The sequence below is a fragment of the Lepisma saccharinum genome, chromosome 16 (genome assembly GCF_977018435.1).
Source record: "Lepisma saccharinum chromosome 16, izLepSacc3.1, whole genome shotgun sequence".
In the NCBI taxonomy this organism is placed as follows: domain Eukaryota; kingdom Metazoa; phylum Arthropoda; class Insecta; order Zygentoma; family Lepismatidae; genus Lepisma; species Lepisma saccharinum.
In genome coordinates this window covers 65,575,493-65,600,342 of record NC_139244.1, presented here as the reverse complement: position 1 = coordinate 65,600,342, position 24,850 = coordinate 65,575,493, and the positions used below count along the sequence as shown (strand labels likewise).

The 24,850-nt window shown below is 37.5% G+C and overlaps 1 protein-coding gene across 1 annotated transcript in view; it reads right to left on the bottom strand.

Moving 5' to 3' along the window:
• Scm (Polycomb protein Scm) overlaps nt 1-24,850 on the bottom strand; it is an 89,024-nt gene that overhangs the window by 22,878 nt on the left and 41,296 nt on the right. Inside the window, exons 9-10 of the mRNA XM_083138267.1 lie at nt 16,774-16,980; nt 6,527-6,727 (exon numbers count right to left, since the gene is read on the bottom strand). Of these exons, the coding sequence (XP_082994393.1) occupies nt 6,527-6,727; nt 16,774-16,980 (408 nt within the window). The remainder of the gene's footprint in view (nt 1-6,526; nt 6,728-16,773; nt 16,981-24,850) is intronic.

Here is a 24,850-nt window from a genome sequence, read left to right as displayed (position 1 = left end):
TGATTGAATTTTCCGATTCGGAAGACGAAAGTTCAGCTCCAAATGCAAAAAAAAATTCTTACCCTATATTTTCTGGGCATACTTTGGGAAAATTTTCAAGTCATGTGGCCCAAACAACCTTGACAGGGATACTTAATAAAGTCCCATGTTTAAGTGATAGATCTGATGAACTTTTTGCCTTCTTGTACCAGGTAGACTGTATTGTTGGGCAAAATTTATTCCTTCTAAGAGAATTAGTGTTAGCATTAATTCCCAAGGTGCACGAGGAAATCATGAAAATATGGTTGGAAAGTGTGGAACAGGGATATTCCTGGCAATTTATAATGGATACCCTAATGGATAAATTCGTAAGTACCTTGGGCCATGAACATTTAATAGCTAAATGGCTCTTGAAGAAACAAGGGGAAACTGAAGATCCTTTGGAATTTTTAGAAAGTAGAATGCATGCAGCACTTATACGTACTTAGTGTTTCGTGGACAGAAGGAGAAAAATGCAAATTATTTTTGGAATGTTTGTTGCCTAAATATTCGGAACGGTTCTTTTTGGTGGTTTTTTTTTCTTAATTTGTTTGCTGAATTTCAAGTGGCCTTGACTAAAATTCAGAAACATCATAAGCTTGGACAGGATTTTTATGGGAATACTAAAAGGGAAAAAGGGAACTTTCATTTTCCCCCAACCACCCTAGAATAAAGACAGAACAGTGAATCAGTACCGTAAGTACCAGGGATTTAACCATAGAGAAAATAATTTCCCTGTAAAGAGAAATATGTTTTCAATGCAACAAAAAATAGGAACTAATTCTCCTAATATTAAGTGTTATGCTATTTTCGTTAACTGTATGGTTGCACAACAAGAATTATTTGCTTGTGTGGATACAGGAAGCACTCACAATATTTTGAAAGAATCCTTGTGGGACAATATTAAAAAGAACAGGAAATGTAATGAACAGGATGTAAACTTTCAAGTTACAGTTGGTAATTCAAGTGTGTTGCAAATGCATAAGAAAGTAGTGCTACCCTTAGTGATAAATGAAGTGTCATGGTTTGTGGAATTCTATGTTGCGAAGAACTTACCTACAGACTGTGTATTAGGATTAAATTTTCAAATAAAAACAGGCATGAAGATAAATTTGGAAAATGGTTTAGCGACTTTGAAACATTCAAAAAATAGTGTACCTATTGTGTGGAATAGTGGCAGTATTATTAATGGATGCGACATTTTTCAGGATAGTGGTAACTCCTTTTCTACAGCAAGTTCTGGATCCGAAGGACTTCATTCAAGCTATTCTGGAGGAGGAAGTAATGCATAGACAAGAGCTTGGTCTCTATGGTATGGTAAGGTCATAACATCAATTACTGAAGAAAGTGATATGCTTTTAGGATGAATGATTCGAGTAATTATGATATTCAATTTTTACGTATTTATTATTATAATTTTACTTCATAACATTGGACATTCCACGATTTTAAACAGATAGGACCGAAGGGGTGATGTGAATTGCAATACAAGTGTTGCAGAAAACTTGAGGTTGGCAGCATCATGCACTTGTCAAATTTATATGACGTTTACCAATGCAGATTTCTGTTTTACTTTTTCGTGACATTATTCAACATATATATTCCGACTTGTTGGATTCTTCTTGACATGGAATTACAGTTCCATGTCAATGTAAATGAATCACCTGGATGATGAAAGAAAACCTTCGTACACTTTTCTTCATTGAACAAGATTAAGTGAGCCAGAAGAGTAATAAAATTCCAGGAGCATATTTGCAGTGCTGCAGCAAACTAAGGCTCAATTTTTGTTGGATGTTGCATCCGACAAACGTCGTAAACGACAAAAGATGTCATACTGGAACATCAAAGAAACATTGGATTCGTGAGAGAACAACGCATGTGATTTTTGTCGGATGTCGCAGAATGACAACTATCGAACTGCTATGTTCGACAAAAATCGCATGCATATAAGGAACAAAAAAGTTTGTTCAATGAAATGTTGTACCACACCAGACAAACTCGGATGTACAAGGCTCTGTTTATGCATGGAATTTTTTTCAGATGTTGGAGTCCGAAGACATCCAACAAAAATCGATTCCATAAGAATGCCATGCATGTGATTTTTGTTGCATGTTACAATGAACATTTTGTTGAAGTTCAACATTAGTCGGACGACTATATCCGACAAAAGTCGTATGCATCAATGGAGCCTAAATGTTCACGACATTCAACAAATTACAGGGTTGCATAGCACCCTTTTTGTTTCCATGTTCCTTCAGAATGTACGAAAAAATGCTCTGATACAACGTCCAACAACTATCGGACAGTGCCACAGTGGTCATGGTTTGTGCCCTCTGCCCACAAATAAACTGGTACCATTGGGTGACGTCATAACCAGAGTTGATACAATTTTTTGATAATGAAACTCCGACATTTCCAGGTTTTCCAACCCAAAAATGATTTTTTTAAGAGATATGTTTATCATCATGATGTTTGCTTTTCAACCTTATGTTTTTCAATTAAATATACAATCTGTTAATTATTATGAATATTCACTTTCACAGCCTTTTTTTAAAAAAAAATCATTCTACACACACAAAAATACGTGAAAATTGAAGAGTAAAATGTAAAATTACAATCCGCATCAAATGTATTGGGTGCTACAATGACGTGCATCTATCCTTCAGGCTAAGGTAACAGAGGCACATTATTTCACCAGAACAGATCTTCACAATAATAATAAAAAAAAAATTTAAAAAAGTTCCTAAACCATACAAAATATTTCATTTTCTGGCGGATTTATAATGTTGTAGAAAATGCTGTATTTTTGCTTACATTTATAAGTACACAGCATCTGGAGAAACTTCTGTTGCATACAGGCATTCTATAGGAAATGCCAACAAGACTAAGATCTATTAAATAATAGACGATAACCTCATCTTCACCAACCTTTCCGATAATGATGATCATATTGTCAGTGTACTTTAGTTATCAATCAGATACCTGGACTGTACGTTTTACTTTGATATTCTTTCTAATATCTAGTATTATAAAAGCGAAAATTTATTACAGAAATTCGAGGGAACCATAATTCTGCACAAGACTGAGAATCATGAGAATGAAAGAAACTAGTTTCTAAACTGAATCTCTGTTTGGAGCGAAATCACAAGAACCGAATCCAGAAGTGGAAGTTAACTGCTTGTTCATTTTGCAACCTTTTCTCTTGCAGACTCCAAAATACACGTAAATTCCAACAATCTGCAAAATTTTCCCGACATTTCCCGGTTTTCCAGAAATGTAGCAACCCTGATACCTCAATTTGATTGGCTGGCATGCTCGGAGCCTCGAAGAGGAAACAAATATGGTTTGTCTTGAGTTACCCTCATGGGGAAAGGGTCACAATAAGTGTTTGCTCAGATTCACTACGTGTATAGTGAGTATGAATATACAGGGTGTCTACCAAAATAACAAATTCAAAATTATTGACTTTATCTTGACCTTTTTTTTTCTTAACCTTTATTTATACGACCCCTATTAGGTAAGGTTGGAAATTAGAAATTAAGAAAATAAATATTTATTTAATGAAAAATCCCTATCCGAGACCAGTTAAGATGTAAACTGAACCTGTATTTAACAAGAGAATTAGACTTGCTTTATTTATTAATGCATCCTGGACTGCATTTGGCAGACTAGCGATACTATGGCATCTGGACTCTCAGCAATTATAATCTTATGTGGGGTTCGTGTTGTTGTCCCTATATACGTGTTTCTGATTGCCCCTTCATCCATCTTACCACCTTTTATCCTCATCTTCGCAATTAGGCAAAGGGGCAGATAAGTGAAGTTAAATAACATAAATAAATCAGTCATTGTGATGACAAAAATTCTTGGCCACAAGTACAATTTCTTGACATTTTATTGACTTCTTGACCTGCTTGTTGATTTCTTAACTTTTTTTTTTTTTACTTTCATGACATCCTTGATTGGTAGACACGTTGGTACAGGATTCTTTAAGTTCTATTAGTTTATTTAGTAATTAATTGTTATTATTAGAACTGAGTCGATACGGATGCCATGTATCAGTATCAGCCGACATCACTGGTATCGGAAAGTATCGGTTGGAATTTATTTACCGATACTGATCGATGCTTTTCTGGCATTTTGGTCTTTCATGGGATTCACAAAAATGCCGCGGAAAACTTTTGTGGAGTCTAATTATCCTGGAAATTATGCAAAATTCAAAGTTTCTTTTTATTTTGCGCCAGTTTTGTGTGAAAATACGGAGTTTTGTGAGAAAGTAACATGTAATTTAATATTCTGATGTAATGCTTGAATATCTTGCAAAAATCTTCTTCAATTAATGCATGTAATATGAGTGGAATACTTGCACACTAACATTAATCAATATTTTCAACAACTTTTAATTATCACTATTTTCAAGTATCAGTGGGGATCTGTGAGAGTATCAGCTCAGCCCTAGTTATTATGTTATATCCCTTTGATTATTCTAATTTATATTAAATTTTACATTTGTTTAGGTTTAGAGAAAGCATTTCTGAATATTCTCGATTGTATAGCCTCATTTACTATCCACTATCCTGCCTCTAAACCAACATATTTAAATTAAACACAAAGAGGACTATTTAGCCAAATTAATTGTTTATGAGAAAATGTCTTGCATGAAACTGGGAGCTGCAAAAGTGATTAATTGTTGGTTGTAAATTTGATTGACAGCCCAGTTGATTGTTATATACTGCAATACAATACTTGTTAAAATAAAAATGAAAGAAGTGAATTTTCCTGATTTTGAATCTAATAATAATTCCCTGCAATAATGGTCTCTGTGCATAGCATGTATCCACTATTGGTGTAGTAGATCCTGCTTCTGTCTCATGACAGACAGCCCGACCCTGTGGCCGAGTAGTTAGCACATCGCGCTGCGACGCCAAGGGTCCCAGGTTCGAATCCCGGTCGGGCTTGGTTGTTTGTGAATGTCCATTCATCAATTTCATCATTTCATCACTCATCCCCATCTTCGCAAATTAGCCAAGAGGCACAAAACGCGAAGTAAAAGAAACTAAATCAATCAATCATGACAGACAATCAGCAGAGATAGAACATGTTTCAATTCTGCCCCTTTTACACCAAAGTCAAAATGGCAACAGTGAAAATGGTATTCTGGGTGAAAGTTTGGTGATTGTTAATTCTGTCGTTGCCTGTAGTACATACTTTGGAACAACATTACTGTACACTGTTTTCTCTCCAGCCCACGGGAAGTCTGTTTCTAATCCACAAATGCAGGAGACAGTGGGCCAATTTCAGGAACATGTAATGTGCATTTTTCTTTTATTTTTCACTGGGACACTCACTACTGGTTGCCTACATATGTAGTTTTGAAAAAGGGGTGATTTCTTACTGTTAAATACAAAGGGGGCAGGCAAACATTGTTACATTGCAATTAAGATATGCAAGATTCAATACGGTGTAGCCACTTTAGAATGATTTGGATCTAATTTTAAACTGTCTCTCTGGTCCCAATTAGCATGTAAACATAAAGTGGGACTGAAAACAAACATTTTTATGTCAAATTAGGGGAACTGTTATTTCTCTTTTGTTAATAAATGATATGGGAGTGTTGGGGAAGAATCACTCTCCCTGCACATAGTTCACTCGTAAATAGCAACTTATTTTTTCAAATCAGTCGAAGTGTACCTACCTACACTGAACATTGTGTCAAAACTTTTAAGTTGCTGTCTTGCATCTCTGTGTTTCTTTGCTTAGCCTAATGCATTTCCTTCCTGAAGTGCTCGCCACAAGATAACAATTATTTAGCGCAGCATGCTATGATGCTTGAGGACCTGGCCTGGGCATGGAAATTCTTTCAGTGTAATAAATTCATGGTGCAACAGCTTGTGAGCTACCTAACGACTAGCAACCTCACTCCCACCTGCCTCAGCAAAGATGGGCTATCATTCAACCACTTATGGGGTGACGTGTGGACGGCACGATGAACCTCGAGTCATCGTTGTTGATTTTACTACTCATTAGTAGCTCCCTATCTTTATCACGATGGTGGGTGGCTGCCGGTCGCATACACTGGCCAAAATCTCAGGAGAAAAGTTGTTATGCTCCATCCCCCCCCCCACCCCCCAGGAGTGACGAACCCCATAATGCCTTAGACTGTATGGGCACGGTGCGGGATTGTTTTAGGAATTACATTTTAAATTTATTGATGAAAAAAATACACAGACACAGGTGATGTTTTACAAACAACTTGTTTGTAATTTATATGAATTTTGATCCATGGAGGAAAAAACAAAACAGGTAACATACATTACATCTTGTATTGAATTACACCTAACCTAGGTGTTAACTCATTTTTTCTCCATAGGTCTGCAACTAGAAATTACGTATCTATTAAAAAATTCTTAGTTCAATTTTCAAGTTGTGTACTTTTTACAATCAGTGACCTTTTTTCACCAGTGTTCATAAACAATTTGAGGTAAGAACTAGAGAAAATTCTAGTTACCTGTTATGATGACTTTCCCCTCTCCTTGCCTCAGCAATCCAAATATTTGTCTCTGATCGAGAGAAGAATCCACAATGGACTGAACGCATTCCCTCAGCACTCTGTTTAAACTGCCAGGACCAAACTGCATAGGGAGCTCACCAACTTTCCTGGGATCAAGGTATGGCCCACAAGTACAGGTATGGTTGACAAAGGCACACACTGTTAAAAGAATATAGTTACAAAATGAATACACACCAGAACTACAGCAACATGTCAAATATCACATGATGACAAGGTCATAATCTCATCTTCAAAACAAAAACACTTGAAAAATTATCCTTGTGTAAACAGCGTATTGTTTCATATATTTTTTTTATATTATTTGCAATTTTTGTGTGGTATTATTATGATTATATTCTTCAAACTTCGGGAGAGAGACAAAAAAAATTCCAGGGCAAGTCCTGAAAATCTGGACAATTTTGCCATGTAAAGAGTTGAGGAACCTATATTTTCTCCATTATTATGAATAAAAACACAATAACAGAATGTGATTGATCGACTGATCAATCTCCTGTAATAGCTTTGTAACAACTGTGCCAAATTACATAGAAAACTTTCACATTTATAGAAATGTTGCAAGGAAAATAATAAAATCTTGCAACAAAAAACTCCAATATAAGCATACAAACTACACTTACTACCACTGACACCAGTGCCTCTAGTGGATTTCACCAGAGTGGAACCAGTGGATTTCACCAGAGTGGAACCACTGGAGAGGCAGAAGTTGCTGTTTTCTGTTGAGGTGCTGTACCAACACTAACAACAATAATGTTTGCAGATAGGGATGTGACAAAAGTGATTTCTGACATATAAATACCAGTAATCAGCCAAATTGTCATATCAGAACAAATTAGATAAAACAGTAAAAGTAATACGTATATTTCAATTGACTCCAACCCTCATTTTTCTTACATCGAAAAGTTTCATATATGAAGACGTCATTCATGTATATCAGCATAGAGCCGTATTGTTTTTCTGTTAAGTAAAACCAAAAAAATATGATTCTGAAGCTTGAGTTTCTTCAATTTGTACCTAATTGTCTTGATCTTTCAGCCTCTATAGGGCCACCACGATGATGGGTGGATAAAATTGATGAATGGAGAATCCAAACCCAGACCAGAAAATGAACACAGAACCACTGGTAGCAAAATAGTAAGTCAACCACTCAACAGGCTTGACTATCAAGGTGGTATTCTGTTTTGTTCACAACCAATGTACTTTATTCCCATATGCAGTGCTTTTCATGGTCGAGTTATCCATGGAGTAGCGGCAAGCGGGACGGGCAGTGAGAGTTTGTCTGCCAGCATTCAAACCCACACGTCAGTGCTTCAGTATCCAGATAGTTGGTGTCTAATTTGCATGTGTTTCTGAAGTGTAATGGTGTCAACAAATATAAATTTAAAATTTCACCTTATAAATAAAATATAAACAACTAAAAATTAATTATTACTACAAATTAAACCAATTAATCTTCCACTCATGCCCCCTCGTCTAACTGTGGCAGCTGGACATTACACATCAAATGTCAAAACCCTGTCACCTAAATTGCGCTATACAAAACAAATCTATACACTGCGAACCATCAATCAACTCAACTCTAACCCAGCAGTAATAGCGGAACATTTTACCTGTCTTTATTAAATACATATTCAAAGTTTAGCTAAAGAAGTTTAAGGCGGAATAAAACTTTCATTTAAATTAAAAAGAGAGGTACAATTTATTATACAAGTTGAATTATATTAAATTAAATTATAATTAGAAACAATATCATGAAAATTTCCCACCTATTAATTATCACACTCCCCATATTATTTGTTTTGTTTTAGTTTACGTATTACTGGTGCTTTTCTGCAGTCTAATAATGCAATGCGTACAATTTAAAACAACCAATTTTTATATACGATTCTTACATTATTAGGAATTCTTGTAGGGAAGTTAGAAGGTATTTGGCAGCAGAATTCCCAGATGTTCCTGTTACACATAAAGACAGTGTTCAAAAACTTGTGAACAAACTTAGGTAAACAAGTGTTTGTTCTTGATAAGAAACGAAGGGTAAAAAGGCGTGTGCTTACTGTGGAGAAACTAGATGTCGTTGGAGCACAATTGCAACACACTCCTCAAAAATCCCCCCATAAATGTGTGGATGCAGGAGGACGTATTTCCAACACCATTTGAAACAAGTACGTGCCCATTTTACTTGTAACTGTCAATGTAATTGTACAAGCTTATTTCATTACATTGCTGGCGGTTCCACTTAAGCAGATGATGCACCCAGTTTGGCATCAGATGTGTACTCACTGCCCAGCATGCTACCTGCCACTTCACGGACGACTCGACTTTGAAAAACACTAACAATACCTACAGGGAAGTTATTTCAGTCGTTTACCGCGAGACCATCGGCCGCTCAACGGCGCCTTCATGCAACAAGTCTCGGCAAATTGCATTACAGGAAGTCCTTAACAGAAACAGCTTGTTTTGTAATGTTTCCACTTTTCACAATTACAGTTACAATTACAATTGAAATAAGCACGTACCTTGTCGCAAAGATGCTGGAAAAGGTGTCCTCCCAAATACAAATATTTCTGGCACCTTATTTCTGACATCTAATCTTAGATTAGACATCGCTACTTTATCCTCAGTTGTCGCGAAAGCGCCGGCAGCTTATCGGGGGTCGGGGGAGTTGTCAGCCGCGAGAGGGCGCTTCCTGTCGGCAGTGATGCCAACCATAGGGACATGTCCCTACGCATAGGAAAAAAAAATTCCGTCCCGATCGTGACTTCGGGAAATGACTGCCCGACTTTTCGGGATCCCAAGCAGTCGGGAAATACCGAATGGTCACTTCAATTCTCGACGTTTTCTGCATTGTAAGTTTCTGGAACTTATCGGAAATTGTAAGTTTTTATTCTAGAAATGCAAAAATAATCACTTAAAGTGAAAATGATATGTACAATTCGAGATTTCCAGAGCTTCTGGAAATTTCGAACATCTCCCATACCGAAAATTTCCCGACTTGGTTCGAAAATTGCAAATTTTTCCTGTCTCGAATGTCGGGATTTAAAAAAAAATCCCGTCCTGACCCAAAAAATTCTGTCCTGCACACCCCTATTATTCATTAAGGCAAGAATTTACAATACGGGACCGTTCTGTAATTTCTATGGTACATCTTATACACACGAAATAATTAGTCGTGATGATTTATCTCAAGTTAACATGTTGGGGTGAGGTGAAAAAATTGTTCATTAACGTGTAGAAGTTGTAAAATAAGCTTTTCAATTCTCACAATGATTCTCCGTATACAAGTATGGTAGTCATATTTGTTGATATGAACAACTGACGTTCGCAATTAGTTACACTGTCTACAGGGTTGATACACTGTTGATATCATACTTGGAGAGCATGGATAGTGCAAGAATGGAGGAAGAGAACAGTAAAAAAGTTGTTAATGTGTTAATGTTGTACAGATTTTTAGGTGAAGTGTGCAGGAGGATTGCCGTGGGCTAATTAATAAACTTATGGATTTCGGTATATTGCCCAAAGAAGGTGCTTACATGTGACAGTGACAATCACGATGTAGAAGAACATGTGGAATGTGGACTGATTTGATTACAGGTAAGTTTGGCAACAGTGCATCGATCGTAAATTGCAGGATACGAAAATGGCATCTTTGATGATGAACGTTTGCCGTTAAAGTGCTACGAAAACAAGATTTTTTTATCGGTTCGTAATCACAATTAGCGCAAAACCATTCACGGATAGCCCCACTGACCATTCTCGGTAAGGTTAGGTTAGGCAAGGCAAACATAATTAAAATTTGGGGTCGAAAAAACCATGCACGGGTAGCCCCACAAACCATTGCCGGATAGCCCCACGAACCATTCAGGTAAGGTTAGGTTAGGATAGGCAAACATAGTTAAAATTTGGGGTCGTAGTAATATCAGGAATGTATATTTCATTTTTTAAGTATTGGAAACACAAAATATTCCGGTAAATAATGAGCAATCGTGCCAATCGCGGACCACTCCAATTTCACTTATTTTGCAATTTCTACACGTGACCCCCCAAATTTTAACTTCAAATTCGTGATTAGGAGGCCTCATTTAGTGAGTATGCGAAATATTACAAAAATCGGGGAGGGGTCCTGTATTGTAAATTCGCTCCTTCATTAATTGTGGTAGCACCGAGCAGAAAGATTTGGTAAATAAATGTGTATATTTTATCTTCTGTTTTGCATGCTCATGAGGCGGTGTTTTTTTTAGTCACTTTACTTGGCGTATGGACATTTGGTCAGTTGTAGGGACATTGTATGTATGTATGGACATTGCCGGAAAATGGTTAGCAACACTGTCGGCTACCAGACGTACTGAGTCTACGAGCATGTTCACTTCTGTTTGCTTTTAACAGTATGAGTACGCATGTTGTGTTATACTGTTATTGAGTTGGTGTGCTGGTGCTTTATTGTGTGTTAGTTGTTATTCATTCATTAGTTATTCGGCTAAACAAATATAGTCTTGAACAAACAGTTTTTATGTACGATAATTACGTGAAAACGAACTCTTGCAAAAAAGTGGTCAGGCAATTACGAGATACAGGATCTCTTGAACCTAAGAAACGTGTTGTATTGCTGTTGAAGGAGGTCATTTTCAACATCTCTTATAACACAGGAGGTTAGTGATCATCATTATTATTACTTTTAAATATCATTTTACGCTTTCGGTTTGCTTTATGTGCCGGGATGCTGCCTTCCCTTTCTGTCAACTGAGGATAAAGTAGCAATGTCTAATCTAAGATTAGATGTCAGAAATAAGGTGCCAGAAATATTTGTTTTGGGGAGGACACCTTTTCCAGCATCCTTGCTAAAAGGTACGTACTTATTTCAATTGTAATTGTAACTGTAATTGTGAAAAGTGGAAACATTACAAAACAAGCTGTTTCTGTTACGGACTTCCTGTAATGCAATTTGCCGAGACCTGTTGCATGAAGGCGCCGTTGAGCGGCCGATGGTCTCGCAGTAAACGACTGAAATAACCTCCCTGTAGAACACGGAGCACTTGTTCAAATACAATCCCACCGTCATGAAATAAAAATAACATCTGAAACGGAGGAATAAGATACAGAATTATGGGGATCCGAGTAGTGGTTGGCACACTGGATTCGTTAAGTCCTGTAGGCAGCATGCACCTAAACTCTGGGAGAAAGTATTCAAAGTTGACCGCAGCAACAGTGACAACCTTCATAATTAGGTTCTTTGATCTTGATCTTGAGCAGTGTCTGCAACCACACACATATTCTGATAACTAAGGTCATTTCTTACGAGCTGTACCATAGTTCTCATTAACAAAAAAGTATATCTTATTAGTCAGTTATTTGGTCTAGGAATTAATTCGTGCGGTTGTTACGCACACATTGAAGCTGTAGTTCAAACACAAAATACATAAATACCTTAAGAAAAATATTGTCCATCGCGAGCCACCACTTTCGCCCATCTGTCAGGCAAGTTACGGATTCCATGGCGAAAGAAGTCCTCATCCTTTGAAGCGATCCAGTCAAAGACCCATTTTTTGATATCTTCTGAAGAAGTGAACCGCTGTCCAATCAAATCGTTATTCATGCAATCGAACAAGTAGTAGTACGAAGGAGCAACATCTGGTGAATACGGCGGGTGAGGTAAAACTTCCCATGCGACATTTTCTAAATAGGTTTTGACCGGTTTTGCGACATGTGGGCGAGCGTTATCATGTTGAAAAATAAGTTTATCATGTCTGTTCTCCCATTCTGGTCGTTTCCTGGCCAGAGCTTGCTTCAAATGCATTAATTGTCGTCCATAGCGTTCTCCATTAATAGTTTCGCCCGGTTGCAGCAGCTCATAGTACACCACACCTTTCATATCCCACCATATGCACAGTATAACCTTTGCACAGTGAATATCTTGTTTCGGTTGTGATGAACCTGGTTCACCTGGCTTCACCCAGGCCTTTTTTCGTTTCGGGTTCTCGTAATGGATCCACTTCTCATCGCCAGTAATAATGGGATGCAAAAACCCCTTTCTTTTCTGTCTTTGAAGCAGCAATTCGCAAATGGTTTTTCGTCTTTCAACGTCTCTGTCTTTCAATTCATGTGGAACCCAATGTGACATCTCTTGAATCATTCCCATGGCTTTGAGGCGTTTGGAAACTGTTGTTTGATCAACGCCTAATGCTTCTGCAAGTTCTTCCTGCGTTAGACACGAATCCTGATCGAGCAATGATCTCAATTCTTTGTCTTCAAATTTTTTTGGCTGTCCAGGTCGCTCTTGGTCTTCCAGGCCGAAATCACCACTTCTAAACCGTGCAAACCACTTCTGACATGTTCGCTCAGCTAGCGCATGGTCACCATACACTTCCACCAAAATACGATGACTTTTGGTAGCACTTTTCTGCATGTTAAAGTAATGAAGCAGAACACCCCGCAAAAACACTTTATCTGGCACGAACTGCGCCATGTTCAGTTGACTACAAAATGCTTTTGTTGACACGTCAATCAACTGCCCTATACTACGAACGATGCGCGCTGACAGGAGTTTTCAACGCATGTGTGGATACACGGAACTGTGGGACGATACGCTCGTTACGCCATCTCTTGTCCAGACGCACAAATTAATTCCTAGACCAAATAATTTATAGCTAATGACCTGAAATTAGATATTTGGATGACATACATGTAATAAAAACAAAGGAACTGTCATTAACTTTTCCACCTAACAACACTAAATTAAAATTTCGACCTCCTAAGACACTTAAACTAGTAACAAATTTTAATATGCACAGTGGGTGCGCAGGTTAAAAAAGAAGTGTCATCAGCCAGAGAGAAATTATGCATAAACATAAATTGTTCCCAAGATGTTACATCATACATAAGCCATTTTATATGATATAATGTTAAGGGTTACTTCCCATTTGATTTAGTATTTAAATATTGAAAACCTAATTCACACAAACACTTCTTTAAACATGTGGCCCCAGAGCAAATATTGATTTTTCTAAAGTGCTAGAAAAAAAATTCACAAGGTCAGAATTTCTTACAGGCTTTTTCTTGTATGTACGCATTGCTTGCATTATAGAATTATTTTCTTGTAGTTTACGGTTATTACAAGCATAAGAAAACAGTTTTTCTTTGTGACGTTTCAGGAGAACACACACTCCTTTCATCAGACATTTATTTTCATTTTGATTAAAGATACAGTTATAACAATGGTTACTAATTTTTTAAACAAAAAGAATCCCTTATATAATGGATGTTGTCAATGTTACATTGTTGTAATATAGCAACTTAACTGTGAAAAAAGCAGTCCGTTTTATTTTTATTTGAGATTTTTTAAAATTATGAATCCCAAATATCATCAGATAATTCAAATTCATCATTGTTTTCACAAAGTCTCTTGATGTTTTCTGTTACATTAAATTTTAAAGATGGTGGCTTACTCCATTTGTGAAAAAGAAAACTCCATGATCTATGTTACCATTTTCATTATTTAATTATTATTTTATTTTATTTATTATTAAATTAAATAATGAAAATGGTAACATAGATCAAGTATGGAGTTTTCTTTTTCACAAATGGAGTAAGCCACCAACTTTAAAATTTAATGTAACAGAAAACATCAAGAGACTTTGTGAAAACAATGATGAATTTGAATTACCTGATGATATTTGGCATTCATAATTTTAAAAAATATCAAATAAAAATAAAACAGACTGCTTTTTTCACAGTTAAGTTGTTATAGTACAACAATGTAACATTGACAACATCCATTATATAAGGGATTCTTTTTGTTTAAAAAATTAGTAACCATTGTTATAACTGTATCTTCAGTCAAAATGAAAATAAATGTCTGATGAAAGGAGCGTGTGTTCTCCTGAAACGTCACAAAGAAAAACTGTTTTCTTATGCTTGTAATAACCGTAAACTACAAGAAAATATTTCTTACAGGCAGCATGTCATTTTTTCATATGAGTTGAACCTCCCCTTCTTTCACCTGGAGCAGTAAAATCTCTCTTCTGGGTTTGCTTCAAGGGTACTATTCAAAACAAGGTCTGATTCTCCCCTGAAGGACAACACATTGTAAACCATATTTCTTGACTGGCTTTGAAATACAGAACCCCTCTCACCAAATTAGACACCCTAAGATTCATTTCACAATCAAAACTCGGTGACAAGATATGAGTTATATCCAGAAAGTAAAGATACATCACTTGAAGGCCGAAGGAAAATTTTGTTATGCATATGTGGCTATGTTGGCTTGGACAATGATACTTACGCTTCCTCAAGTTTGTTCGACAGTGCTACACTGAACTTGTTCAAGTAACGTGTTTGAAATGGCAGTGCTGATCCAGAATTCTGCAAAACTTGAGGTGCATGGCAGTGCTGATCCAGAATTCTGCAAAACTTGAGGTGCATGGCAGTGCTGATCCAGAATTCTGCGAAACTTGAGGTGCATTTCATACAATTTCATACAATTTCTCAAAGCAAAAGGTGAGCATCTAGCAGAAATTCAGACAAATTGTACCTGTTTAAGGGACATTATGAATTGACAATGTTACAAAGTGGTGCAGTAAATTCTTGGGTAGCAGGACTGAAGAAATGGGCTGTCGGCCATCTTTGCTCTCGGATGACCTTCACAAAACTGATCAAGAAATTTGCACAATCTGCGTTTGATAAGAAGAGAATTGAAGGACTTCATTCCGAAAGTGTGTGTTACCATAATGGAAGAAGAACAAAACAGACGGGTATCAAATTTCCCAAATGCTATGCAGAGAAAGATCAGTTTCTGGACTCTATTGTAATCGAAGATGTGGGATCCAAGCACATAATGGCTTTGATGGGCCATTCAAAACAATAGAAGGAATATGGACATGTGACATCTGCCCGATTCACAATGCAACGCTCAGGTTCACACTGTGAGTGTCGCAATTGTACTTCTGGAAAGCTTGAACTGGGATATTTAGGACTACCCACCATATAGTCTGGACCTCGCACCCAGCAACTTTCACTTGTATCTTCACCCAAACAAACATTTCAATGGGAATGATGATGAGAGAGTTAAAGAAGTCATGGCCTGATTCAACAGGTGAACAGCAGACTTCTGTGACTGTGGGATACAGAATCTTTTTCACAGATTTAGTAAGTGGCAGCAATTATGTTGAAAAGTAAAGTATGTATAGGTTAATTCATTTGTAGTGGAAGTTTTACAAAACAAAAGTAATGTGAATGCAAATTGACCTTTGTATTACTTTCCGGGCATGCCTCATAGTTACTTTCAAAATTGGCATTTGGCTGCACCAGTCTGCTCTTTTGTTGACAAAAACCATAAGACCCTTCACTCTAATTAAAGTTCAAGTTTCATTTTTCTGTGCAGTTTTTGTTTGCGATCGATTTCGGCACACGTCTGGTAGCTTCATCAGGCATGTACTGTTTTTCTGCAGATGGTGTGATTCCATATTATCCCACTCGCATTCGTGGTGGTGCTAGTTGATGTAAAATGCAGTGCCAAAGTAATTATGCAAGCAAGATCCATGTTAGAAAGGCTCTCAAAAGAAACTTACACAATAGTGACCACTTCTGCCAACCTCAACACCAACCCCGGAGCTCTCAATAAAACCTGGCTTCCTGCCATCAGAAATGCATGTACCCATGCCAACCGCAAAAAAAAACCAGCACGAATCATAAGCGCCTGTGAAAAAGCCAGACTGCACATGCAAGTGAAAATGAGTGCCTTGGCACGGATGCAGACAACGAGACCAGGAACCGGCAGTGCCAAAATCCCGATGTGTGGCAAAAGAAGGTAATTCCATGTCCACACCAGAGGAGCAGAAAGTGAAAGGCCAGCGTCAACTCGCGCCGCCACAAATGCTAGCAGGAGAAAAAGAAGCAATTGCACCCACAGCAAGACAGTACATGCCCGATGAAGCGGTCAGACAGGTGTTGAAATCGATTGCGAACAAAATCTGTGCTGAAAAATGATATATTTAGATACAACATAAGACCCTAATCAATTTACACTTTCACTCATGAGTTCACAAATTCTCAACAGTGCTAACAGAGGAAAGGAAAGATAAAACCAGTTAACATGAAGATGGAAGAAGAGGTGTTGTTTCAAACATGTTGTACACAGAGAACATACTCAACGATTAGAGAGAGTCCAAACAAGATTACATGCTACAATTCTTTACCTGTTGGATTCTGCTTTGGTACACTAGATGTATCAGGTTCTGTTACAGTTATAGTGGGTGAACTCTGCATTGTTGAAGATTCCCCATCTTGTTGACTGTTTCCAGTTGTGCTCTGAACAGGAGACGATGGCCCACCACTTGCTGGTGGTGCTAAGCTTGGAGGAATGTTGCAAACCCGGGTTTTATACCTACTGGCAGCAGGTGCAGCTACAGAAGAAATAATATACACATAAATAAATGCACAACACAAAATCAGTATCCACAGAAATAAAATAAAAATTATGTATAATCTACATGACTTGCATCCCTGTACACGTGAAAGATTATCCTCACTTCTTGTATGCAAACTCAGTCTTTATGATCTCTACCTTAAAACAAAATAACCTACATCCATTTTGTGACAGATGTTTGTTTAGGTGTACTATTTTGTGAGTAACGTGGACTTTTAGTGCTCCCAATTCTTCACAACAGCTACATCTCACCTTCTTGGATACACCTACTACACCAAAAGCATAGAAACATACCCCCAAGGTTCAGTTAAATATCTTGTCTTAAATATTGTGGAAAATATTAGCAGATGGCTATAGATAGTATTTAGACCTTCAAATTATAATGTAATGCAAGAATATTTTAAGAAATCATGTGGCATATTCTGGTCTGGGCTCTTTCAGCCATGTACTTACATGAGTAAAACACACACACAGATTGCATCAAGAAATTCCAGACAAAGCTCAAGGTGAAATTTCCGTTGGTTTAGTTGGTTTTTCACATGTCGAGATACCAGACGTGTGTGTCAGATATGTAGAACGTCGAAACGGGCCAAGTTAGTGAGGTCGAGTGCGGAAAACAATCAGAGACCGGCAATTACTCACATTCCTCACACTAGAAGGTCACCACCATCTATGGATTCTGAGGAGAGTAGTGAAGCAATAGGTGGAAACTGTAGCATTCGGGATGCAGTACATCGTCTGGCAAGATGATGCACTAGCTCACATGAACCATTCAGTGCAAAACTGGCTCTCCAGCAACTTGATCCAAGCAATTCTGGCCTCCAAATAGTCCAGATTTAAATCCTATGGACTATTATGTGTGGAACGTTATTGAAAGGGTTACTAACAAGTAGAGTTGCAAAAAAGCCGGCTTTTTTGAATGGACTTTTTTTTTCAATAAAAATCCAGCTTTTTCGGATAAAAACTGGAAAATTTGGCTTTTTACCAATTACAGCTAACCTATTTCACTTGAAGTTACTGTTATGAGTTTACAAGTTTGTAGTTACATATTTTACAACTAGCTAAAACAATTTACATCATGTAGCAGCCAAAAGACAGATATTGGCCAATCCCAGTGTACACATATTGCATACTGGTTACAATACAATTTTAAAACTAGCTAACTGGGGAGAGGAGGGGCTTTGCAGGCCCACCACCTCTATTTTTTAGATTTTCCAACTGTTTGAAAATAATAAATTACATTGTTTCCTGGGATGTTCCCAATATTTCTTTATTACTTTTGTTCATAAAAACATAAATGTAATGTAATTAGGAGGCAAAATGCACTTGGTGGACATATCAGGTGCTATCTTTGAATGTGTCTCATTAGACACACTCACGTATAACACTGATGAACAAATTCAAACTTTTTTTTGCTCCTTTGAACGAAAATAGGTGATTATTTATAATTCGACCCCGGTGAATCCAAATCTGAAAGTAGAAATGCTGTATCACCTATCGTTTTCCCTGGATTTTCATTTTTTATTTTAATAAAAATTTAATTCCCTTTGTAATAAAGCATCGAAATTTGAAATTATTTTTGTTTGTTTGCTCATGAAATAAGATTTAAATATTGAAGTGAATAACTATGAAATATAAAAAAATTAAAATATATATATAGGACCGATTTTGACTGTTCAATTAAGAAATTTAATGCAAAAAAAAGGAAAAAACACATTTTTACTCGCATTTTCAAAATTTCTTTCTTGAACTCTGCCGTTTGTAACTGCAACCAGAAACCTCTTCCTTGAGGTTCCAACTATAGTCTGCTAATATGGTCTGTACCGATTTTCCTGCATATCGTTTCTCCATGACAGAAATATCCTGGTGAAATCTCTCGCCGCATTCGTCACTAACCACGCCCAAGTTAAGGGGGGAAAAGTCCAAATGCGAATGTAAAAAGTTGAATTTTCAAGGACATATTGTACCCCATGCGCTGATAACACTTCAACAAGTTCTTAGCAAGTTCCTTGTAGTTGTCAGCTTTCACATTTCCAAGAAAATTACAGCATACTTGTCTGAAAGCTAACCATGCGCATTTCTCTTTTTCTGTTAGCAATTCCACAAAGTTGTCATCATGAATGATCTCACGGATTTGTGGCCCAATAAATATGCCTTCTTTTAACTTACAGTCACTGAGTTTAGGAAATGTTTTTCTCAAGTACCAAAAACCCTCACCATGTTTATCCAAAGCCTTAACAAAATTTTTCATCAGCCCTAACTTTATATGCAACGGTGGTAACAAAATCTGGTCTTTCTCAAGTAGAGGGTGATTCCTAACACTCTTCTCTCTAGGACTTAATTTTTTTTCGTATGGGCCAATCCACAATGTTGTAATGTTTATCTTCTGCCTGGCTGTCCCATTCGCAAAGAAAGCAACAAAATTTTGTAAACCCAGATTGCATGCCTAACAGTATACCAATCATTTTGAGGTCTCCGCATATCTGCCAACCATATTTTTCATAATTTATCACTTTTAATATCGTATCCATACTTTCATATGTTTCCTTCATGGTGGAAGAATAGGCAAGGGGTACTGATGGGTATATATTCCCATTATGCAACAATACTACTTTTAAACTATTCTTAGATGAATCTAAAAATAGTCTCCACTCGTTTGGGTTGTGACTCCTTCCAAGTTCTTGCGGAAGGCCTTCTCATCATTGCAGTAAGTTAACTCATTACTAACAGAAAAAAAATGTGTCTGTGATTGTTGGCGTTTCCGATATGACACCTTAATACCATCTTGTAATAAATTCCACCCTCTGAGACGAGAACCTAATAATTCCGCTTGAATTTTAGAAAGGTTGAGGTCTCTGACTAGATCATTTAGTTCGGATTGGGAAATAAAGTGAGGTATATTTGGATCAGGAAAATTTGGATCAGGAAAATTTGGATCGGTGTTTGAATATGAGGGTCTGGGTTCATCATCTGGAGAAGCACTGCTTGGTTCTGTTTCATCCACTGTCCATTCTTTAGGAGGCTTAGGAATAGGTATAAAATCATGACTCGTAGGTTTCTTGGCTGAAGGAACATCAGGATAAAATATAGAATGTTTTGATTTAGAACTATATCTACTATGTTTGTTAAACAGAAGTAACAATCCGTAGTATTATCTTTCTGTTCTGTCCATATTAAAGGGTTTCCGAAGGGCATTGATTTGTGAGTGCCATTAAGCCAACCACGTAAAGTTCTCGAACAATTACAACAAATTTTACCTGGTGCCTAGCTTTTTCCCTCGTCTACTTTACTCCAAAATACAACTCATATGCTTTTTTCACTATAGGAGTGATAGTATTTCTCTGTAACTTTGGAGTAAATTCCCCACAAACATAACAAAACAAGTTCGGGTTATTCACACATTTGCGTGACATGGCGAACTTATTAATTGACTTATAATATATTTCTTTAAAAAAACAATTGTGAATGCTCTTATCGTTTTGTTAAAATACAACTTACACTTCACTTCACTATACAATATTACATTCACAATTTCACGAACATACATAAACATGAAATACTGCTACTTGCGAAGGCTACTCGCGAAGTTATCGGAAAGGAAGTTAAGACTCGACTAACCCACAAAAGAACAAATTTTAACAGAGAAACAGGAAATTTCTCTACTGCCAGATGTTTCCTCCACTATATATTAAGTGCCAGTCATAAACACAAGGTCACTGAAAAGTTCTTATCCATTTGCAAGGAACCAAACGTTAAGCCGGAAGCGGAGCAGGGTGCGGAGACCTGAAACCATAAAACTATAAAATTTGGGTGTTCTGCAAAAAACTTAGGTGATACAGGAAAACGGATGCGATATTCGTTATCAGCACATCTGAATACATAAAGATCACTTAGTTTTATTTAAAGGAGTATTTCATTGTTTATCAGTGTAATTGGTTGGTAATGATGGTAATTATTATATTTAATAAACAAATACACTTCTGCAAACTAAAAAGCTTTAATAAAAATTATTATGGAGTTTGTGAATTTAGTGAATGATAAAATATAGCTTATGTGAGACACATGCAATAATTGGTTATTGTTTTTTTTATTAATGATAGTAATTTTTGTAGTTATTATAATTAAGAAATAACTGCTTATGTAATCACTAATCAGCAAAGGAAGCAGTGATTCAATAATAAAATGGTTTCTTGAATTTTAGTGATAAAAAAAGTGTGGGCCTGTGAGTCTGTTATTCTTCCATGTATGGTGAATGCTTTGCTTTATACTGAAGGAAGCTGTGTCGTTTGTCATCTGTGACTTTGGCCTGAAAGCTCCTTCAGTGGCACACATTGCATCGCCTCAGTTTAGTTTGTGCAAGTGTGGTAAATGCTTGCTTATAGACTGAAGGGTCCCATGTCGCTTGTCACTTCAATGTTACACCCCACCCCCTGTAATGTGTTGCTTTGGTATGAATGTTCTCTACACTTAACAAGATTGTTAGTTACTTCATCAGAGATTAAGATTTAATTTAGCCTGTAAATTCCAGAAAACAAATTGCAAGTAGAGTTGAAAAAAATTCTGGCATTTTGATAGAATGTTCCTTTCATAATCATGAATGGGCCTCTGGAGTGGCATAAAGTAATGCTGTTGCCTTGTAATAAATAGGGGTCTGAGGTTCAATCCTCAGTGGAGGCAGAATGCTTCAGATTTCATTTCAAACTGTAGGTCCAGTCCAGATTTCTTAAATATACGTATTTTTTTGCCATTTGCGACCAGTCTTATTTCCTTCTGCTTCAGTTTTTGTGCCAGTGTTTTTCAACCGCTGGTCTGCAAAAGATCCGTTGCACCCAGGGGCTGACAACTTATTTAAATTAATTTTATATTTGACAGCAAGTCTATACATAATTGAACTATGATTATACCATAGTTTATAAGGTATGGAATGGTAAAAAAAAAAGGGCCAATATTTTTTTAAAAAACAAGAAAATGATAGAAGAAATTTATTGTGATTGATAAACAAATACATACCTTGGCTATTTTTCGACGTAGTCCAGACATTTCTGATAGCGTGGCACAAGCTTCCGTATATCCTCTGCGTAAAAATCTGCCGCCTGAGAGTGCAGCCAGTCCAGAACTGATGTCTTGAGCACATCACTGTCATTGAAACTCTTCAATGCAAGCCACTTTTTCAGGTGAAGAAAAAGAAAGAAATCGCTGGGGGCAAGGTTGGCACTGTAAGGGGATGATTGAATAGTTCCCATCAAAATCTTTCAATTCTCTCAACATTACGAGCAGCGGTGTGTGGGTGGGCGTTGTCATGGATCAGAAAAATTCCAGAGCGTAGCATTCCTCTCTGTCGATTTTGGATGGCATGTCGCCGATTATTCAGTGTTTCGCAATACACCTCTGCTGTAATTGTTCGTCCTGGTTCCAAGAATTCAACAAAAATCACACCCTTTTGGTCCCAAAACATGGTTGCCATGATTTTGTGAACTGATGATGTTTGTTTGAATTTCTTCGCTTTAGGAGAACCAGAGTGTTGCATTGACTGCTGCTTCAACTCACCAGTGGCGTACGATATCCACATTTCATCCCCCGTCACTATGTGTGAAAAAAGGTCATCCCCATCCTCCCCCAGCTGGCCAAAAAATCATGTGCAGCTGTCCTTCTTTGCTCTTTGTGAGCGTCTGTCAGCATTTTTGGTACCCACCTCACACAGAGTTTGTGATACCCCAGGTTGTCAGTCACAATTCGATGCACTGTTTTTGCACACACTTCTGGAAACTCTTTGACGAGTTCAGATATTGTGAACCGGCGATTGGAACGCACTTTCTGGTTAACGTGTTCCACCAGAACGTCCACCTGAACACTAGGCATTCCGCTACGCTCATTGTCATGGACATTTGAACACCCTTCCCGAAACTCTGCACCATTGCCTGACCTTCCCTTCACTCATCACTGTCGGTCCATAAATGGCACACAATTCCCAATGGATGTCAGCTGCAATCTGTCCTTTGGCGTTCAGAAATCGTGACAGATCTCACTTCACATTTGGCGGGATTTTGTATTACGGCAGCCATTTCACCTTACTGCTACTCGCACGTACGCAACCCTACTCTTGACGATTCTATCTCTGTTGCAAGCACAGAATACTAGGGCATGCTCCTGCTCATGCTCAACTTCATCAGTGTTCCCAACCCCGCGTAAAAAATTATCGGCCCTTTTTTTTACATGCTCAATTAAGGGTGCATATTAATTTCCATATAAACTTTAAAGATCAGAAATGTATTTATGAGTGAAATTGTTGGGATCAGGGCATTGAGTTGTAAGAAATAAATTTACTGGGCTGTAGTCTCACAAAGGTTGAGAACCACTTCGTCAAACAGACAAAATACATCACAAGTTGCTCCGTGCCCAGGTTTAGCGACCATTTAACCAGATTATACATGATGTACTGGAAAGCCAGAATACAAATATATTTTACTGAACACAAAATTTAATGTAAATAGATTTGATACTAGATTTTCAAAAGGTATAGCAGTATTTTCTTTTTTGCTTCATGGACGTATTCGTATAACAAATTCAAACTGAAGGCTTGTGTTGCTGAAGCCAAAAAACTTTGGGTTTAAGAAGGCTAGAGAGTTAGTATAAGTCCACCTAAAATTTGTCTTTATAGCTTGCTTAGTTTCCAAGATACTCAGATGAAAGACAGAAATTATTGGTGCATAAAGGAGTAGGTGGATAAAGGAACAATCACTCACATGGGCAGGGAAGAACAGACAAGCACATAGATAATTATACAGGGTGTCCACTCTAGGACCATGAAAATATTCAAGTATAATTCCCGGTTTTCAAGGAGAACTTTCAAAAAATTCAAGGGTACAAGGCCTCTCACCACTTACGCACATATATACACAAATATATTAACAATATAAAGGCTCTGTGTGATTCCAACATTTCCTAAAAAATTCTAATTCATTTAATTTGAACTGTATATATATATATATATACACACACACACACACACACACACACACACACATACATACACAGGGTGTTTCTAAAGGTCGTTTACAATGCTTGGGAGGTGATTCCTCACACAAAAACAAGCAAAAAGTGTGAGTTCCATTTTTACGACTGAGGTTTCGTTTCCGAGATAGGAGCCTCGCAAAAGGTGACAAAGTGAACGTCACACCTAACTGGGACAAATACTATCACAGATAGAGAGGCGGTTCCAAGGGAATCATCAAGGAATCGTATGTGCTCAGTCCGGAAGTCACTATGAAAAGTTCACTGCACGCATGCGCAATGGAGTCCTCAAAGGAATTGGGGATTTCCAGCAAGAACAATGCATGGAAAGGGTATGTAATGCAGCAAGAAGGACCGTGACATAGAGAAATGCATTAAAGCCAACACATCCCGACCTCAAATATCAAAACATGAGCACGGAACACAAAATCCGAAAAGTTGAGCACGGCTGCATACCCCAGTTACACGCGAGGAATGAACGAATCATGTCATGTGGCATACGAGAGACACATTACTCCACCAGGAGGAGGGAAAGAAAAACACAATATCAGATGATTGCGACAACGTGTATTTTTACACGCGACAACTACGTAATATCCCCAAACAACAAACAACAAATGCTACAATGTCTTACGCACAGACAGTGCGTGTTACTGAACACCACCTGAAGATGTCACTTTCACCACACAAAGGGGGTGGGGAGCAATACAAAGAGTGTTCGCACGCGATCACTGTGACGTAAAAGAGACCAGTTTTAGAAGCGCTGCGCAGGCAAGTCTGGCTCTCGTAGTCTACGTTTGACCTTCATGACTGGATGATGGCAACTGAAGGTGGTG